This window comes from Magnolia sinica, chromosome 19 (genome assembly GCF_029962835.1).
Source record: "Magnolia sinica isolate HGM2019 chromosome 19, MsV1, whole genome shotgun sequence".
NCBI classification, from domain to species: domain Eukaryota; kingdom Viridiplantae; phylum Streptophyta; class Magnoliopsida; order Magnoliales; family Magnoliaceae; genus Magnolia; species Magnolia sinica.
Window position 1 is genome coordinate 3,119,416 of NC_080591.1, and position 21,725 is coordinate 3,141,140.

General features: G+C 40.6%; 1 protein-coding gene across 3 annotated transcripts; it reads right to left on the reverse strand.

Moving 5' to 3' along the window:
* Positions 1-957: 957 nt before the first annotated feature.
* On the reverse strand, positions 958-9,275 carry LOC131235060 (uncharacterized). Of its 3 annotated transcripts, XM_058232165.1 has the most exons (9): positions 9,170-9,275; positions 7,858-8,209; positions 6,126-6,159; positions 4,707-4,934; positions 3,578-3,667; positions 2,555-2,620; positions 2,030-2,121; positions 1,890-1,937; positions 958-1,471 (listed from the first exon to the last, which is right to left on the reverse strand). In XM_058232165.1, exons 2-9 carry the CDS (start codon positions 8,178-8,180, stop codon positions 1,354-1,356), a joined length of 999 nt encoding a protein of 332 aa, XP_058088148.1. In that variant the 5' UTR covers positions 8,181-8,209; positions 9,170-9,275; the 3' UTR covers positions 958-1,353. The 3 variants fall into 3 exon arrangements, with proteins under 3 accessions (XP_058088148.1, XP_058088145.1, XP_058088147.1); XM_058232162.1 differs by lacking the exon at positions 9,170-9,275 and having other exon boundaries at positions 7,858-9,119; XM_058232164.1 differs by lacking the exons at positions 3,578-3,667; positions 9,170-9,275 and having other exon boundaries at positions 7,858-9,125.
* Positions 9,276-21,725: the final 12,450 nt, after the last annotated feature.

Genomic DNA, 21,725 nt, shown 5'->3' on the forward strand with positions numbered 1-21,725 from the left:
GATCATTCATCACGTAGGCCCAACACACCGTGGATCGTGAGTGGTGCTGAGTAAACTGTGGGGCCCACCATGATTTATATGTTTTATCCACTCCGTCCATCCATTTTACCAGATAATTTTAGATCCTGGTCCCAAAAATTAAGCATATCAAAATCTCAAGTGGACCACACCATAGAAACAGTGTGAATTGAATGTACAGGGTTGAAAATTTCTTGGGGCCACAGAAGTTTTGGATCAAGCTGATATTTGTGTTTTCTCTTCATCCATACCTTTTTTATCTTATGTACAGGTTAGATAACAAAAAAACATCACTGTGGGGCCTAGGAAGGTTTCAACGGTGGAAATCATTATTCCAACGGTTTCTTGTCGTATGGTCTACTTTAGCTTTGGATGCTTCAATTTTGGGTTCAACAGCTAAAATGAGCCAAGAAAACGTATGGACGGCGTGGATAAAGCTCATACATTCACAGTGGGCCCAACAGAGTTAACTTAGTTTGATGAAAATCTCAGTACGCAAGCCGATTTCGTGCGGCCCTTACCGCAGGGACCCATTATGTATTCTACATCCACGCCGTCCATCCGTTTTTCTAGATCATTTCAGACAAGACAAAAAATGAAGCAGATCCGAATATCAGGTGGACCATACCATAGGAGAGAATGGTGATTGAACGCTCCACCATTAAAAGCTTCCTAAGGCCCACCGTAATGTTTATTTCCCATCCAACCTGTTGATAAGGTCACATAAACCTTGATGAAGGGAGAAAAACAAATATCAGGTTGATCCAAAACAGTTGTGGCCCACAAGAAGTTTTTAATAGTCAATCACCACTATTTCTTATGCTATGGTCCACTTGGATCCGCTTCAATTTTTAGGCTCCTGTCCTAAAATGATCTATAAAAACTGATGGATAGCATGGATGTAGAATATATACATCAAGGCCAGAACCCCACTCAACAGAACTGAAAACTGGTATATCCAATATAATGAGGCAAGTAAGCCATTATTCAGTATCACACGTATTTAATATTTCCAATCCCTCCAAATAATAAACAAAATAACAAAATAATCCTGGGTTCTTCTTTTCTTTTTTTGTTATTATCATTTAAAAAAGCAAAATTTCTACAATGTCATGTAATCCTATCTCCTTGAACTATGTATTTCTTCACCTGCATTTCATTACTGAATCAGAAACAGTCAGCCTGTTTTTTTTTTTTCCTTCGGCCTTTCAGTGATGGGACTTCATTTGAATGTTGGGTTTTTGTAAAGTTATAAAAAAATAAATAAAATCACATGCGGTGGCCAAAGCATTGAATGGTTCTGTTATGGATTCTGAAGCAGAACTGTATCCATGTCTACCTCAAACACTGAAATGATTGAGGAAACCGTCTTGAAAGGAAATGGTGTTTCATCTTTATCAGCAGGGCAAAGATGGCATAGCATGGTAAATGCAACAATGCCACCACTAAGTACCTGAAATTCCAAAGAGGCAATGCCGACGGGTCAGCAATGCAGAGGTTGGAAGTAAGCATATGAAAATAAGGTGAGAAAATGGTACACTAATTGTAATTGTGATATAATCTACAGCCCTTCCCTCTTTTTCACCCAGTTGGCACATATGGGGCCCATCTTTAGGCCAGCCAGACCATCGAGCTTGAGCTCCCATCATGGCCATGGCGACAAAGAAAAAATCTTCAATTGGACAACTCCAACTTTCAATCATGAATTTTATCAAGGGTGTGTTTGGCCACACCAAATATCATGAAACTTCATGAAATTTGATTCAATCAAACACACCCTAAGAGAAAGAATGAATGAAAAAAAGGGGGGGCAAAAATGATAAATCAACATCCCAGTAATTACATATCATATCATTGCGGTTAGAACATACCATATTGGAGCGTAAGGCAATGACAAGTCCAGAAATGGGTATGGCCACCTATAACAAAGATAATCACCATTAGAAAAGGTGTGAAATGGTTTCTCTTAAAATGAGGAAATGGTAAAAGAAAAAAATAAGATCAAACATACCAAAGCGAGACACAAGCGTGGATGATCCATTGGAAAATGACATATAGAGATGTCCACAAGACAAAGTAGGAGATCCGGAACCATGGGAACCGCTGAAAGACAAATAAAAATGATCGTGTTAAACTCACATAATAACTAGCTCATACGATTAATTATTTGGTAATGCTCACTGTTAGAGAAATAAAATTTGTATTTTATTTTCAGTGCTCAAGGGTTTGAAGGTGGGTGGACCCTATATGATGATGATGAGTGTAAATCTGTTCCTCCATCAGAGTGTCTAAGAAGGGAGGGGAATGGGCAGTAGACTCTCAAAACAGAAAAGAGAAATCAGCCAAGAGAATCTAAATACTATGTTGTGGAGAAGAGTATGAAACGAGGATTTGGGAAATTGTGAGTTATAGAGCTAATGACTTTCCTAACCTATTTTATTAAGAAAAATGGTATGGTGCCATGTCCCAAGGAAGCATCAAAAATAAAAATACATCTTTTATTTCTCTAACAGTCGGCAAGAAAAGAGCAACTCACCAAGCAATTCAATGCTGCATCACCAAAGAGAAAGAAAGCATTCATTGAATGCATAACAATCAATAGCTGCCACACAACATAAGGTGAAAATACTTCATTAAAACAAAACAACTAAAGGTCTAACAAACAAAAGCAAGAATATATGCTCAATACCATTAAATATTAGAGGAAAAAAATATCAGAAGCTTGCATAATCACATCAATGTTGTGTGATTGTCCAAATATATTCTTCTTCTTCTTAATATATAAGAATGGGACTTTGTTAACCTTCACCGCATTGAAGAATGTTAACCTTCACCAACCCTCATCAGTCAATGCGGCTATTGGTTTTGACCATCCATTAGAACATCCACTACTTGGGCCACTGCTCAAAATCTAGTGTCTAAAGAGAATCATGCAAAAAGCAGCCTATGGTGTTCATTTTTCGGATGGTCAAATGCAATTCTACTTACCTTTTTTCGGATGAGAACTGATCACCTACAACCAGTCATAGCATTACCTAACATACGATTGACAATGATTCCCCCTCATGCAAATGTCAAATACTTTCTAAGGCAGAAGCAGAAACAAAAATTCAGGAGGCATAAAAATTTGTTAGTACCATACTAATCGTTGCAGGTGATCTGTTCTCCCAATTTCAACTTTTTAGGCTAAAATCATATTGACCACCCAATTGGGCAGTTTTTGCTTGATTCAAATTAATCAATCAATCTGGGTTTTGGGCAATAGTCCATCCAGGAGGTGGATGGTCCAGATCGATGCGCCAGTTCACCAATGCGGATTGGTGAAGATTCACATGCTTCACCAATGTAGTGAAGGTTAAGAAAAGCATTAAAAAACATTTCTTTAGGGGTGTGTTTGGTTGCACTAAGTATCATGAAATCTCAAACGCAACCTAAACAAGGGAAATGCACCATTAAGCATGCCAAATGCATGAAACTAAAACCAGTTATGCAATATCACCATACATGCATCAACACATGCTAATTGATACAAGGAACGGAAGGATGAGGCAATACTTACAAAATTCAATTTATAATCTTTGAATTCAAGAAATGGAAACATGATTAGCCAGAAGACAGAATCGGTGAGCACCACAGCACCTGCACACGTCTGTTTATAACAACACAAGTCATTTCCTTGTTTTACATTACTTGCATCGGAAAATATGCGACTAACCACACAATATTACATCTTGTAGAGCATTTCCACAGTCCACTGCTTGTTATGCAACTGTATTTCCAAAGGAAATTGATTTGCTTTTCTTTGCCATTGTTTGGATAGCAGTTCTTTTTAATGTGGAAAACCAAAAAGAGCCCTCAACAGTCAGTTGGTGTCCCCAATATAGGAAGGAAATGCCCATGGCTTAGGTTTTCTGGGAGAAATCAATTCACTTGAGAAAACGTGCAATAGTGACCAATGAATTTCATAGCGACTTTTTATAATACAAACAGTGGAAAACATGATATCCATGGAATCTATTTCATTTGTAACCATTTCCAACATCCCACATAGTGCCCATTTATTGCCAGGGGCGCACTCCAGTGGTACTGGTACCACTGTAAACTATGATGGTACCGGGTAAATGTAGGACCCATGTGATGCGTTCACAACATCCAACCCGTTCATTTGATGTGTCAACCCAAAATACTCCTAGGGCCCAAAAATCGTGCTGCACAGAATAGGGAACAAGCGGGGAGAGGACACCTACCTTTTGCATGGGGGGCCAATCTTATTGTATATATGGAATCCAGGTCATTCGGACTAGGACAAAAATCAGGTTGTTTTGCAACTTAGGTGGGCTCCAGTTAAAATCAAGCCTCTCCCAACTTCCCTGTGCTGCAGCCCACCTCAGAGTTTTGTATCAAGCTGATTTTTGGGCTCTGGGGGGTTATTGAGGTGATGCATCTGATGGACAGCGTGGATGTGATATATACATCACATGGGCCCCACAGCTTCCCATTTGGTGGTACCGGTATCACTAGAGAGCACCTCTTATTGCAAACGGGATAGTTAGACAGTATTGCTTATACCTTATTGATCGTGATTATAACCAGTTCTTGATTCCTAAGGTAGGTTTGTCCTACTCATGTTTACTTATATGTGTGTAATGGCTTAAACCACAATCAAATTTCTTAAAAGAGAGATTCACCTGATAAATAATTTGAAAAGCATATCCCCAAATCCCCGCAATTTGACAAATGCAGTGTTCTTCACGGGTGGCCGAGTTTTTCATCATCCGGTGCCTATTTGCATCTACCCCATGTGCAGGTCCCACATACATTCCTCGTTCTGCATCTGGCCTCATATGCTCAACCCCATCGCCAGCAACTTTATTAAGATATTGATAGCATCCATAAATGGAGAGAGAGGTTCCGAGCTACAAATGAAGTTCAGATTATCAGCAACAAATCTTCTGTACAAGCTAAAAAGTCCCAAGTAAGATGCTTGCTAAGCCTGCATGTGTATATAACCCCTGTCATCTACATGCAGAATTTGTGGCACATGCATATGAGTCTGAGATTTACAGGACTTGGGTGGCCCACACTGTCCAGAGATGGCACAGAAATCAGGTCACTCCTAAGGTGCATGGATTTAAATAGCAGTTTTGGATTGCAACTTGTCTAGGAACCGGAAAATGGCATGACTTGTGCCGACTAATCATTTCTGCAGTCTGATGATCTGTACCAGACAATGTTAAACCCTGCCGAGGTGAGCCAAAACAAATAGGCATCTAGAAACAAGAAACATGTAAGCCATCCATTTGTTTTGTACACTCTTGCCCACCTTAGTTAAGTGGTCGGATTTTTCGGACAAATGATTTAAACAATGTAACCCGTCTTATGAAAAGCTCAGATCATGTAAAATGTGCCGTATTGACACTTGCTCTGGTGAGTAGATGAGCTGGGCCATACACGAGTGTGGGCTTAGCAAAAAAAATAAAGTAAATAAAAAAATGCTAAGGGCTTAGTTGGATTCAAGCAAAGTCATGTCACAACTAGCAATCCATTGCATGCTGTTAGGGCTAGTTGGTCATGAACATGTTGTTGCTGACTAGTTGTTCCATCCCTTGTTATCAAACTGCCCGGACCATGGACAGGATAGATTGTGACACATGTGGAGAACTTAAAAATTGGTTGGTGGCACATATGACAAGTGCATATTGACACATGTGCCATATTTTTTTGTGCTTGAAGATTGATGGAGGCACCTATGTACATGTGGGATGCTTGCACTTGGAAGGTAGCACATGTGGAACATTGGAACATGTCACAAACATACACGGATAAGTGTAATCGTCATGTGCACCAAAACTCTAGTGTATCCTTGGATGTAGTTCCACCTCTCCACAAAAAACACCTGATACATGGTCTAACGGTCATAGATCCATGACTAGTTGTCGAAAAGTGCATTGGTTCAACCATGGACATGTACGGTTGCCTCAACAACTTGTTGGGATACAACTTTGCCTAAAATCCAAACAGTACCTAACAACCAACACATATAAAAGAAGGCATGTATTCAGTGAAAGACATCTGCACAAGAGACTCCTTGGAGTAGAAGGACGTACCCCAAAATAAATAATAACCAACGTAAATGTCCATCTGCACATGACAAAAAAGCGCACAAAGTCAGTTGAACAGAAACAATGTCAATACATCAGAGTTAATATGAAAGTCGTTTTTGAACAAATATTCATATTTTTCTTGCTTATTGCACAAAAGAAAGAAGAGTTTTGTATCACAATGGATTTTTATTTTTTTTTCCTTCTCTAGATCTGTTACAAGCAAAATGCTAGAAGCCATCAAAGAGGAATGACAGAACAGAACAGGAAATTCTGTCATCTGTTTTAGGAAAAACGGTATCTTGAATAATCATTTCCGGAAGTACTAAATAAGGAAAACAGTGCTAATGGTCTAACAAATTGTTGTTTTATTGAAGAGAAACATTTGAGGGATTGAGAAATGCAAAATATTAATTTTGTAAATGTTAAAAGGATTACTAGATTTATGAGTCGCAATGTCGTGCTCCTCCTTTTCACTTATTAATAGCTGAAAATGAAATCTATGAATAACACACACCATTGGAAAATGGGTAGCATGCTAGCAGCTATCAGGTTCTTTTGCACTAAAGAGGTGCCCAACCACGGGTCGGGTCAGCCTGTGAGCTAACCAACCAGACCTACTTAGAAACCAGGCTCAGGTTTAGTTTATCAGATTTCATGGGTCAGTAAACTTGTCCCATTTAAGCAAACGTGTTAGGCTAGGGTTGACCTTTGCCTGAGCTAACATGGCCTTCTCATACATATAACCTGTATTTAAAAAAATAATCAGTGTTTAACGCACATGTGCTTGCTTTAGTGGTAGAGATGTGTGCCACCTTGCAAAAGTTCTAGGGCTCAAGTCCCAAGTAATTTTATTTTATTTGTAAGCAGGACGGGTCAGTTGGACCTGGGCTTAAAGGAATCTACTCATGGGCTGGGCCAAGTCATCTCAGGGGTCAGGCTTGGATTCTGGGTTTGTTTTTGTCAACAGGTCAGGCTCTTGCTGACCCTAACACGACCCATTGCCACCCCCATGAATATGCCCTTACAAGTTTCCCTTCACCTACAGAAATACTAAGGTATTGCCCAAGCTAATCAAGCAGCATCTATCCAACTCCGCATGCACGAAAACAAGAATTTCATATACATATGGATTCTTCAGAATTCGGGTGTTAGAAAACATGTAAAAGGGGACTCTTAGTAGAAGCTACATTACAAGAAAACATTGCAAGAATCAAACGACAAGCTAATCAAGGGCTCTCCATGGCATTCCCATCTAACTACTACAGACTACAGAGGTTGTCTGCCAGGTGCCCTCTCCATACACACCTTTACACACAGCACATGTGCCAATGTGACAAATGTGGGACATCTAGCACATACATAAGGTGGGTCCCATCATGAAGATTGCATACTTAAAAACTCAGACCAGCCCAAATGTGGCCCGCTTGATACGCGCACTGACCTGTTTTTGTGGCTGATCATCCGCTTGACAGTGTCCAGCTTAAGCATGATTCAGACGCCCCACATACCACTTCAGTTGGTGCCTGGTGGGCATGCTGTGTGTACACTGTAAATGAGCACATGTGGCATTGGGGCTAACAAACCTCTATGTCGCAACATCCAACCCACTTCATACACACACACACACACACACACACACACACACACACACACACACCAAGAATTTTTCTTAATTACATCAACCATAAGTAAATCCGTAACTATGTGAGCAAATCAAGTTAGAGAGTTTGCTTACTGAGTGTAGAAGTAAAATATGCCACCTCCATCAACAAAAGTGTTGGCTATCAGCAACGGCAAGAGCACGAAAAACGCGACGATGCGGAAAGCAAGCAGCCAACCAGGATGGATTTCTTTCAGGCAAGGCCTCCAAGACTCCTCGTCGCATAAGAAACCCACCCGTTCTTGTTGGGTTTCGCCTCTGCCGTGCCTTGCGGCATTGGAACCTTCATATTTCCATATCAAGACCGATGCTGCAATCACCGACGACAGTATCCAGGTTGCACAGATCCCCGCTCTCCAGTTCAACCAATAATGTGAGTTGGTCGTATCGGCAGTCATGACTGGCTGCCAAGAATTTTTCGAAGATCCTGCTACCCAATTCATGGTCAATACTCTAGTGCCTAATGAACTTGTCGGTTTATTTTCAATATCTTCAAATATCAAAGCAGGAAAATGGGGAATTTGCATTATCCAATTCCGAGGGAATCAATGAATATGGAAATCTAGTAAAAAGTTGATAAATGTAATTTATGGATTTCGTTGAAACTATCCAAACGAATGGGTCCCAAATCATGAAATTCAGAACAAAATTTCTAAAAGAATATGATTAAATCAAATTCCCCAAACAAAGGGTGACATTAAAAACAGATGTAAAACCAAGAAATACTAATTCTTTACAAATCATCCACCCCCAAATCAAATCCATGACAAACCCCACCAAAACCCAAAAATCAATTACCCAACAGTTCCAAAATCAACCTCTCATGAAAAAATCATTCTGTATTAAAAAAACCAAATAATAAATAATAAATTCAAAGCAAAAACTCAAACAAACACTCCACCTCTACCAAGCAACTAAGAATCCAAAACTCTAATAAAGAAAACCAGATTATTAAAAAATAAAAAACTACTCAAAAGGCCCAAAGACCCAATTAGCATAAAAACAAATCATAAAGACCCGAACTCAGTCGGATTTTTTTTTTTCTCTTTTCTTTTTTCCCTCCTCTCAATCTCTCATAGCATCTATATATAACAGTTAAATTTCCTCAAATGAAGCTTTAAAAAAATCGTTTTTTTCCCAGCACAACAACATTCCTCTATGAAATGACCCCCCATCAACATACAAATCAATAAAAAAGACCAAATCCCAGTTGTTTTTTTTTTTTTTCCTTCTCCTAGTCTCTCAAAGCCTCATGCATTTGGACCTCGAAATAATGAAATTAGAATAGATTCGTAACTTTAGGTGGGTTTTTTCAATGGAAGAAAATACCATTAATAAAAGGATTAAAGAAGAAGCCAATATTAGTAAAGGAAAGCTGGATACTTACATTATATAAAAGCAACAAAACCGGCGGTGTCAATGGGATGCTTTGCTTCTTTGCTTTGCAGAGAGAGAGAGAGAGAGAGCCAAAAAAACAAAAACAAAAACAAAAACAAAAAAAGAGGAATGCTTTGAGAATAAGCTACTCTTTTTCTTCTCTTTAGGGTCATCTATAGAGGCGACGTGGCCTCTCTTTCTTTCTTTCGCTCCATACAGAAAAAATAATGGACTTGCCTACAATGCTGGTTTGCCACGGACTAAAGTAAAAGGTCAAACTCTTCCTCTGCACAGATGGCGTGTATCAATGTCGATCTGAACCGGTCAAGTTGTGGGCCCCATTGTAGATAGATTGTCTCTTGAAAATCACCTTGATTGGATTATCTCAAAAATCCGATCTGCCCACTAAAACTAGAGCCCTGACCATTTTCTTTTGGATCCTGGACCATGGTTTAATGACCTGCGACTCAAGTCGGCTCATTTGGTCATGAGGGCAGTTACACCTCAACTGAGTTGGTGTAACTCGTTGGACCATTGTAATTGTTGGGGTAGTGACAATCAGCAACTGGGTCCACTATTTGGACGGTTAGGATTGGCCACAGATGAGTCACCACAACTTAGTGGTTTGTGACAAACGCACAGGAACTCTACTCGATACAGAAATAGTAGATTTTGCCGCCTATCTTCTAACAAGAGTCTTTGCGGTCTTTTTCCTTGCTCCAGATTTTGAATAGTGAGATTCTAATGTATTGATTTTATATTAGATTACTTAGCAGATTGCTTGGAAATGCTATCTCTGTCTAGATTCTATACTGCTCGGGGCAAATTGTGTCAATTATCAGCTCATCTACGGTCACGTGGCAATAGTTCACACCAATTGAGACCGTCCATCTTATGGGCCGGATGTGGATGGTGCGTATCCCGAAGATTGCACTGTTCGAACCATCATGAACCGCTTGACTTCGCCCGATGAATTTGGACCGTCCATTTTCATTTTTGGGTGTATAGTTGTTGGTCTCCGATCAAACCGTCATGCTTTTTTAAAAAAATTAATAGGAACCGTTGCTAGCCTTTGGGTGACAGTGTCCATTTGCATGCACCATGCAAAGGGATAGAATTGGCTACGCAATGTAATTTGGATCATGGGCCGATCACTGTTGGAAGAACCAAATAGACGGTCTCGATCTGTTCCTTGTGTGCCATGTATTTACAATGACATGCACGCACGGAATCTGCTCCCAGAAGGAGCAACGGCTCAAATTCAACGGCTGCATTTTTCTGATTAGTGACACTCTTATATGTATGAGCTAAGATGATCTTTACTAAGTCCAGACGTGTGCACTAAGGAAATCACTTACACGCCGCCAAATGTGCTACTGTCGCATGTGGGCAAGAAATCTAAGCCGTCTGTCTGATGTTTCACATCGTTTTCATTATATCGTTTTCATTATATGGCGCAAAAATAAGCCCAGTTATATGAACAGGTGGACCACACTTTGCAAAAGGAATGGATGGATGGGAAAACTTTATGGGAGTTTTTTGCAAGTCTTTCTTCTGCTTCTAACATTCTGGGGCGAGTTCAGAATTATATAGGATGGGCTCGGCGTGACTGACGGATTAGATCTTATCCCCTTGTGTATGTTGGCACATGTGGTGGCATGCATACGAACAACTGATGTAGAGCAGGTCGCATGAACAGATGGACCAGAGAAGGGCCGATCAGATGCCGAAATGATCCGGACTGTCGGAACCTTAAATCAGTCCTATCTCATAAATGGGGTTGAGTTTTTCGACATATTATATATGATTTTGGGTAGGAAAACCTACTTATATAAGCTAACTAAAGCCAACTGTGCGGATTGCCTACTAACAATTTGTGAGATTCTATCGAATGGGTGGGTGGTTAAAAGTCTCATTTAATTTTTTGTTGTTACCGTAAATGGTAAGTTGTACTTAAGAGTATAACTTTTGATTAATGTAGAAGTTGTGCGGACATGAAAAGGACTTAAAAGTTAGAAGAATAAGGTGATTGGGTCAAATTGGAGGCTTACTATTTTTATTTTTATTTTTGGCCAAAAACCATGGAGTCTAGTAAGAATATAAGCTAGTTATAAATAAGAAATTTACTATTTATTGTAAGTCGCGTTTTTAGTGTGTTTGAGTTGGAGTCTAAGTCTAAAACTTTATCTTAAGTTTGAATTCATTATTTAAAGGGTTATAATTTTGTTTTTAAAATTATCAATCAAATTATTTTAAATTTATTAGGAATTATTCTTGTTTTTATCCCTCATAGACTCAAGAAAGCTCTATAAGAAATCTAGAGAACTCCATGGATTTGGATTAGTTATCCCTTGAGAAAGACGGTAATTGACTTTGTCATGTCCCTCTCAGCACCAAGTGGTATTAAAGTGAGGATTACTCACCTAGCAACCACCTCCTCCTCTTCCTCTTCCAAATCCAGAAATCACCCACCATCATCACCCTCTTCCTTTTCTTCCTCTTCCAAGCCCGGCAACCACCTCCTCCACTTCCTCTTCCAAGCCCAGCAACCATCCACCACCCTCCTCCTCCTCTCTCTTTTCTCCACTCCCTCCCTCCCTCATCTCTTAATCCGACTCAGTGCCAACTTGACCTGAGTCAATACTTCTGACCAAATCGGACTCGGTCTAGATCAGTTCAGGCCAAACTGAACTTGGATCGAGTAAGGCATGTTAGACTTAGCATCAATTCGGATCAAGTTCGGGTCAGGCCTATTTCAAAACTAAATCGAGTCGAGTTAGCCCCAACTCGCTCCGACTCGACTTGATGCCCAGCTCTACATACAATACGTCGAGACTACAACAGTTGGATGTGGGTCATGTTCAGTGATCCAAACCATTTAAAAGATGGGCCTCAACTTTGATGGATGATACTGGATAACAAAAATATTCTGATTGAAATACTTCAGTACGTTGATTATCTATTATTTTTTTGTCCAATATGTATCGTATTTTCAACCGTCAGTTTGTAGTCCATTTATTGGAAGACTAGGAGTTTTAAATATTGAATATTTTTAAAGGGTCCATCTTTATCACTAACCGTATGGATCACTGAAGGTAACAACCGATCAACGACTATTATCCTGATGTATTCTAACATGTGTATCGGGATTGCATTCAGCGAACCTCTCCTCTTTAATGAGAGAGCGGATTATGTGAGAACTCCGCCTTACCCAAGACAGCCCTTGCCGTGGGGCCTAACTATATGTATGTATCACGAATCCACCCGTCCATCTGTTTTTCCAGATCATTTTAATTATTCCATGAATAAAGCAGATCCTATTATCAGGGGACCATACATAAGAAGCAGTGGTGATTGACCATTAATGGGCCACATAATTTTTGAATCAAGCTAAGATTTGTTTTTTCCATTCATCCAAGATTATGTTACCCTCATCGTGGGGCCCACCTTCTTAATTTTTCGTATATCCACTACGTCTATCTTTTTTATACTGGTCAGTTTAACATGAGGTACCAAAAATTATGCAGATCCTAATATGAAGTTTTAATGATTATTTATCTCTATTTCTATATGTATGGTCCACATGAGACTTAGATCTAATTAGAGTTTTAGATCTCATCCTAAAATGAGATGAAAAACATATGGACGGTGTGGATGTACAAAAAATACATCAAGGTGGGCCCCACACGGTTAGGGTAACACGCACTAAGATGTTACGCGGGTAGCAGCTAATATGCTCCCTTTAAGGAGACAGGTATACTTTACGAAATGAGAGGAAAAAAAGAAAAGAAGAAGACAGGCTACTCGCGAGAGTACGTCTAATTGCAGTACACAGGACGTACGAACAAACTACGTGGGCCCATCTTACAACAACCGAACCCATTAATTCGAATGATTTGGTGGGCCACGCACTTGCAACTGAATGGACGGTTGAAACGAAAAGGATGAAGGTCCAAGTCAACAAGTCCATTGGACGGCTAGGATGTGCAATATAAAAAGTTTCTCCCTCTGCAAGAGATGGTTTGATCACACAAAACTAGTTGGACGATGCAATCGTCCAACATGTTCTAAATGCCAGTGTGTCGAGTGTATACAACATCCAAGCCGTCCAAAAGGTCAGCCTCACCACGAAGAACGTACGGTAAAAAAATCAGACCGATCCACTCGTCAGGCGGCCACACCTTAGAAAACACTGGACAATAATCAATCTGGTCATAAACACTCGTGTGGCCCAACTGATGATAGGATCAAGTTGGTTTTTGCATCTTTTGTTCGTCATGGTGGGCCATCCTGCTGTATAAGTGGACCCATGGTTCAGTGATCCTAAAGCCAGTACTTCTTCAATTGTAGTAGTTGAGGGAGAGAGAGAGAGAGAGAGAGAGAGAGAGAGAGAGAGAAACCTTTCATTATCGCTGGGAATAGCTCCGTTTGATGATTGTCAGCCACAAGACAGAGAGAGAGATAGAGAGAGACAGACAGAGAGAGAGAGAGAGAGAGTAAAATGAAGTGAATGCGGTCACACAAGAGTTTTGATATGCGGATTACGTGAGTCAGGGGTTAATGCATAGTCGGTGTGCCCCTGACCGTGGACCCCACCTCAATGTATGTCTTTAATATCCACGCTGTACATGCATTTTCCATATTATTTTAGGGCATGGCACCAAAAGTGAGGCAGATCCAAATCTGAGGTGGACCACACAGTAGAGATTGAAATCCCACCATTACAAAACTTCTGGGAGCCACGAAAGTTTTGGATCAAGCTGCTATTTATGTTTTCCCTTCATCCATGTCTGCGTGACCTGATCAACAGGTTGGATAGAAAATAAACATTACACTGGGCCATAGGAAGTTTTTAATGGTGAGCATTCATTCACCAATGTTTTCCTGTGGTGTGGTCCACCTAATATTTGGATTTGCCTCATTTTTTTATATCGTATGTTAGAATGATCTGGGAAAAAAGATGGACGGCGTGGATATATATCACATACATTTATGTGGGCCCCACAGTCAAGGCCTCGACCACTTTGCTCTTACCCCTGCCTCACGTAATCCGTGTTCGAGTTTTGGTACCAGAAATAACAAATGCTCCGCTTTGCTTCTGTCGTGTATTAGGATCCTTTCGCCCGCACACTTTTGACGCTGAGTGATCCGCTGATCGGAACCGTCCATTTCGTGGACTCTACTACGTATGAGCACCAGAAGAAAATTAGACTAAACGGATGATTGTAACCATCACAATCTGTGGATGACTTTAGAAGAACGAGAAAAGATTTTCAATGGCTATCATTCAAATCTAAAATCAAAGCTAGGACCATCTTTGAAGTATGATTATCGGTTAATAGTTTATTTATGGTAGGAAAGAGAATATAGAATGTTTAAATCATAGGACCATCTTTGAAGTATGATTATCGGTTAATAGCTTATTTATGGTAGGAAAGAGAATTTAGACGGTTTACATCATAGGAACCTATCATCATGAAAGCATCGGTGGGCTGCGACGTACGCTAATGGTAATTCGCGACGGAGGCAACCAGTAGTCATGAGTCACGACAAAACTATGTGCAACCTTCCTAGGCTTGAGCTGATTCAGATGAGAATTGATCACCTGAAAGCAAATGCACCAGAAATATCTCTTGAGCTTTTTCCTACCGTACGCCTCACCTTTAAGCCAGCAACCTTAGGATGGCCGTCCAAACTTACTGTACCAAATTACGCTCCTGGTGTACGGACGACTTTTCACCGGACCAAAATACCTCCGCCATTCCTTCCGGAAGCGGATTGGCTGGTGTGCGAAGACGAGCGCTGGAGCTCCGCGTTGTGCGAACGGTTCAAAAGGGATCAAAGTTACATGGGCCTCACAGTTTATGTATTTATTATATCCACAGCGTTAATCCATATTTCGATATCATTTCAAAGCATTATAAATAAAAAATAAAAAATCATATCCAAAGATCAACTGGACCACACCATAAATAGCAGCGGGAAAATTGATTTTCACGGCTAAAAATTTCGTAGGGCCACCATAACATTTATTTTCCATCCAATCTATTCATAAGGTCACAAAGACCTTGACGAAGAGGAAAAACAAATTTCATATTAATCCAAAACTTCTGTGACCCCTAAAAAGGTTTCAATGGTAGACATTCAATCCCCACTGCCTTTTACAGTGTGGTCCACTTGATAGTTAGATCTATCTTATTTTCATCTCAAGCCTTAATACGAGCTCGCCAAATAGATGGACGGTTTGGATATAACACATACCTCATGATGGGACCCACAAAAGTAGTAGGGGATTACACCAGCAAAAATAATAATGATAATAATAATTTGTAAATAATAATGATAATAATAATTTGTATAAACTGTCACTACGGTCAATTTCATTCACTTCGCGGTAAATTTCATTAACTTCGCGGTCAATTTCATTCACTTCATATTCAATTTCAATCAGTTTGCAGTTAATTTCTTTCACTTCACGGTCAATTTCAATCAGTTCACAGTCAATTTCATTTACTTCGCGATTAATTTCGTTCACTTCACAATGAATTCCATTCACTTCTTGGTCAATTTCATTCACTTCGCGGTCAATTTCAATCAGTTCGTGGTGAATTTTATTCACTTTGCGGTCAATTTCATTCACTTTGCGGTCAATTTCAATCAGTTTGTGGTGAATTTTATTTACTTTATTCACTTCGCGATCAATTTCAATCAGTTCGCGATGAATTTTATTAACTTCGCGGTTAATTTCATTTACTTCGCAGTCAATTTCAATCAATTCGCGGTAAATTTCATTCACTTCGTGGTCAATTTCAATCAGTTCACGATGAATTTCATTAACTTCATGGTTAATTTCATTTACTTCGTAGTCAATTTCAATCAGTTCGCGATCAATTTCATTCACTTCGTGGTCAATTTCAATCAGTTCGCAGTGAATTTCAATCCCTTCATTCACTTTGCGGTCAATTTCATTCACTTCGCAGTGAACTTTACTTTTTTCACGGTCAATTTCATTCACTACGGAGTTAATTTCAATCAGTTCGTGATCAATTTCATTCACTTCGCAGTCAGCGTTGTTTACTTCGCGGTCAATTTCGTTCACTTCGCGATGAATTTCGTTCACTTCGCAGTCAACTTCATTCACTTTGTGGTGAATTTCACTCACTTCACAATGAATTTCATTTGATTCGCGGTGACAATGGCAGTAAAGAGTGGACAAGGGAAGGCCATTAGGCAAATCGACCTAGCTACTAATAAGCTTCTCAAGGAAGCAAACAAGTCTTTAAACATTAGCAAGCCAATCTTCGAAAGCGTGCCTAGGATCGAAATTGGCGATGAGTTCCACTACAGGGTGGTGCTTTCCATCATTGGCCTTCATCAACCTTATTAGGGTGGTATAGATGAAATTCGGTATCATGTGACGCAAAATACAATCCTTACATTGAGCTCATTGGTAAAGCAGAAATAAGGGCCACTAAATTATATGATCATGGGAGGCTTAAGCAACTGCTAAAAAAAAAAATATCAGGACTTGTAATGTATGTGCGGTCCCTAAACATATGATCACGTGATGTTGGGTGGCCTATACACTATGTGAACTGTGAAGTATCTGCCACACTAAACCTTGTGAAATTGGGCAGCATGTGCAGTTCACCACCACAGGACAATGTTATATGAGATCGGCCTTAAATCATGCATGGCTGAGTTGCGGCCTTTAGTCAAGTAATTATACAGTGTATCGACAACCCTTGACCTTATAAAATTATGTAGAATATGTGGCTCACCCATCAAGTGACCCTGTGGTGCGACAACAACTCCAAAATAATAGAAATTGTGTTCATCGGCTTTATTAGTTCACGATCAATTTCACTTACTTCACGGTGAATTTCTTTCACTTCGCAGTCAATTACATTTAATTTGCAGTGAATTTCCTTCACTTCGCAGTGAATTCCATTTAATTCATCTAATTCGCGGTGAATTTCATTCACTTCGCGGTCAATTCCATTCACTTCGCCATGAATTTCCTTCACTTCGCGGTCAATTACATTCACTTCATTCAATTTGCGGTAAATTTCCTTCACTTCGCAATAGGGCTGAGCCGAGTTGAGTCAAGCTTGGCTTGGCTCATCCGTACACTCCTCGAGTTCGAGCTTAAGCTCGAGCTCGGCCTCGAGCTTACCATTGGAGCTTGGCTTGTTTGCCAAACCTTTTGAGTCGAGCTTGAGGCAAGCTAGTGGATCGAGTCGAAGAGAGCTTACCCCAAGTAAAGTCGAGTCTGCTCCTAACCCAACCCAACCTGCACCTGATACAACCCTACAACCTGACCCAACTTACCCAACCCCCAAATCAAATATTCATATATACATACATACATACATATATATATATATATATATATATATATATATATATATATATATATATATAATATAATATAATATAATATTAGATAGAGCTATATATGGTATATTGTTTTTGGTGTTGAGAGAGAGAGAAGTGCTCGGGCGAGTGCAAGCCGTATGGGTGAGATAAGTTGGGCAGACACTGAGTCAAGCTTAAGCGAGTGGTAGAGAGAGAAGGGGGAGCTCGAGCACAGTGAGTTAGGTAAGGAAAGGAAATGGTAAAAAATGGATGGACAGGTAGAGTATGGTCTAAGTTTTAATTTTTTTAATTTTTTTTTATAAATATACTAATATATAATATTATATATTTGAGTTGAGCCGAGCTCAAGCTTCGAGTGGAGCTAGGTTCGAGCCGAGTCGAGTCAAGCTTAACTACGTTTGAACTTGGCTTGTTTTCAAAATGAGCTAGGTCATATGAAGCTTCGCTCGCTTCGAATTGTCGTTCGAGTCAAGTCAAGTCGAGCTAGATCAAGCCAAGCTGAGCGAGCTTTTCGAGCTAGCTTGGCTCATGTACAGCCCTGCTTCACGGTGAATTTCACTCATTTCGCGGTAAATTTCATTCAATTCATCTACTTTGTAGTGAATTTCCTTCACTTCGCGGTTAATTACATTAACTTCATTTACTTCGTGCTAAGTTTACTTCACTTCGCGATTAATTCCCTTCACTTCGTGGTGAATTTCTTTCACTTTGCGGTGAATTTCATTCAATTCATCTACTTCGCGGTGAATTTCCTTCACTCGCAGTCAATTCCATTCACTTCGCGGTCAATTCCATTCACTTCATGCACTTTGCCATGAATTTCTTTCACTTTGTGGTCAATTCCATTCACTTCACGGTGAACTTCATTCACTTCACGGTCAATTCTATTCACTTCGCGGTCAATTTCCTTCACTTCGTGGCCAATTTCATTTACTTCGTTCACTTCGCGGTGAATTTTCTTCATTTTGCAGTTAATTCCATTCACTTCGCACCCAATTCCATTCACTTCTTTCACTTCGCGGTCAATTCCATTCACTTTATGATCAATTTCAACAACTATTATTATAGTTACGGTTATAATCTGTAACTATAGGGATGAACGTGATGAGGATAACTATTCCGAATCCACAGAACTTCTCTGGACTCCTCACAGAGACTTTTCGAATCCATGAGGAAAAAAAGTAGAAAATATGAATAAATTCTAATAAATTCAAAATTGATTAATGAATGAATAAAAATGAGTTCACAACCCTTTAAATAGGGATACCAAGTAATGGGGAAGAAATCAGAATCAAACTGCAACTAAAACTCCTAGAATTCGCGACTTACTATAAATGGTAAACTTACTATTTATAGGCGGTCGTGATGTCTACTAGTGCGAAAGGTTTTCGGCCAAAAATAGTAATTGTGCTATTGGCTTCACCAAACTGTTCTCCTAATTATTCTAAGCTCTTTTCACGTTGGGCGCAACTCCTAAAGCCCAACGGTTGAAGAGTTATAATCAAACTAAAACTTACTATTTATAGTAAAAACGAAATTAAAACACTAAAACAATCGTCGATCCAGGGGTTTTTCACAATTTCGGGCGATAACCTAGCATAGCGGGGTTGATTGGCTGCAGTGGCTCGTTCTACCCCAAAATCATATATTTTACGTCGGATAACTCATTCGGATTGCGAAGATACGCCCGATTTAAGGTTCGATGGTGGTTCGATGGTGTCGTCGACCGGGCCTTTTCCGATCCATCTTGGCCATGTAATTGTCGCGACCCGCTCTACATCAGTCTCCTCCACTTCAAAAGAACTCGTCCTCGAGTTCTCGTCATGCTCGGGTTCATGATACTCGGTTAGGTCCGTGACATTGAAAGTCTGTGAGATTGCCATATCATCTGGAAGATCAACAATATAAGCGTTATCATTAATCTTTCGGATGATTGGGACGGGTCCAATCTTCTTATTTTTCAACTTGTTGTACGTCCGTCGGAAATCTCTCTTTGCGCAGATGGACCATAACGCGGTCGCCCACCTCGAACACTTTTTGTCGCCGATGCTTGTCCGCTTGTTCCTTGTACTTATCGTTCGAGGCATGTAGCTTGTTCACTATCGCATGGATGCCCATGATCTTATCGGCCATATTTCTGCTGCAATGCTCGTGCACAGGTGCTTGGGCGGAGGGACCAAGTCAAGTGTGTGGCGAGGCACTCGTCGGTAGATAATCTAATGGTGATTTTCCTGTTGAGCGGTTCACCATGTTGTTGAATGCAAACTCGCTTGAGACAAGGCCAAATCCCACGCTTTTCTCCTGAAATACGGCGAAGGAGGTTTCCCAACGTGCGATTCACAACTTGAAACTGCCCATCAGGTGGTAAGCACTACTGAATTGAAGTCGTGTATCGAATCGATTCCATAAAGTCCGCCAAAAGTGGCTAATGAACTTCGTGTCACGATCGGAAGTAATGGTCTTGGGGACCCCGTGTAGCCGTACGACCTCCCTGAAAAATAAATTCGCCACGTGTGTTGCATCGAGGGTCTTCTTGCATGGGATAAAGTGCGCCATCTTTGAGAAACGATCTACCACCACGAACACCGAATCCATGCCGCGTTGTGTTCGTGGGAGACCAAGCACGAAGTCCATTGATAAATCCTCCCAAGGACCGTTAGGCACAGGTAACAGGGTGTAGAGGCCCGTATTCTGAGATTGCCCCTTGGAGGTCTGACAAACATGACAACGTTGTACGGCTTTTCCCACATCACGTACTAACTGCGGCCAGTAATACCGCTCTTCCACAAGAGCTCGCGTCTTGTCTCGCCCCAGGTGTCCACCAAGGCCACCTCCATGTAGCTCCTGAATAATCTGCTCCCTCAGAGAACTTTGGGGGATGCACAATCGATTCCCTTTGAAGAGAAAATCGTCCTGTATATGAAGGTCACTGGGGTGACCTTCTTGACACTTCATCCTCGGCATACAACTCCTTGAGACAGTCGAAGCTGACTACCTCATTGCTCATTGTAACTAGTAGTGATACACGACAGCTAAGTGCATCAGCCACCTTGTTCTGCTGCCCTGACTTGTGCTTCAGAACGAACGTGAATTCCTGTAAAAATGCAACCCATCTAGCATACACACGATTCACGTTAGTCTGACTATTAATAAACTTTAATGCTTGATGGTCAGTGTACAAAACAAACTCTCTTTGAATCAGATAATGCCGCCAATGTCGCGGTGCACAACTGCGTACAATTCAAGCTCATAAGTCGACCACTTCTTTCGAGCTTCGCTGAGCTTCTCGCTGTAGAAGGCTACCGGCCTGCCTTCCTGTGATAATACTCCTCCAATTCCGACGTATGAAGCGTCACACTCAACCTCAAACAATTTGTCGAAATTAGGAAGCACCAAGACCGGTGTTGTAGACAAACGATGCTTGATCTCATGAAAGCTCTTATCAGCTTTATCGGTCCACTGGAACGGTCCTTTTTTCATGCAATCTGTTATAGGCGCGACTATGGTGCTAAAATCTCGCACAAATCGACGATAGAAAGTCGCCAACCCGTGAAAACTCCTCACCTCATGAATGTTTGTCGGGATCGGCCATTCCCTAATAGCTCGCACCTTTTCATCGTCCACACGAATGCCTGTGGACGTTATAACAAATCCTAGAAACAATAGGCTGTCAGTTAAAAAACTACACTTCTTCAAGTTGAGGTACAACTTGTTAAGTTGTAGGACCTGTAGCACCTGCCTGAGATGTTTCCTGTGCTCCGCCTCATCCTGGCTATATATCAATATGTCATCAAAATATACTACCACAAATCGGCCAGTGAACGGTTTTAGAACTTGATTCATTAAACGCATAAAAGTACTTGGTGCGTTCGATAGGCCGAAGGGCATGACCAGCCACTCATACAACCCTTCCTTGGTCTTGAATGCCGTTTTTCACTCATCACCGGGTCGAATACGAATCTGATGGTACCCGCTCCTTAGATCTAGTTTAGAGAACACCTTGGCCCCTTCTAACATATCGAGCATGTCGTCCAACCGTGGTATTGGAAACCGATATTTGATGGTAATTTTGTTGATTGCTCGGCTGTCGACACACATGCGCCAACTTCCATCTTTTTTTGGCGTTAATAATGCTGGTACGGCACATGGGCTCATGCTCTCTCTCAAGAGACCCTTACGGATCAATT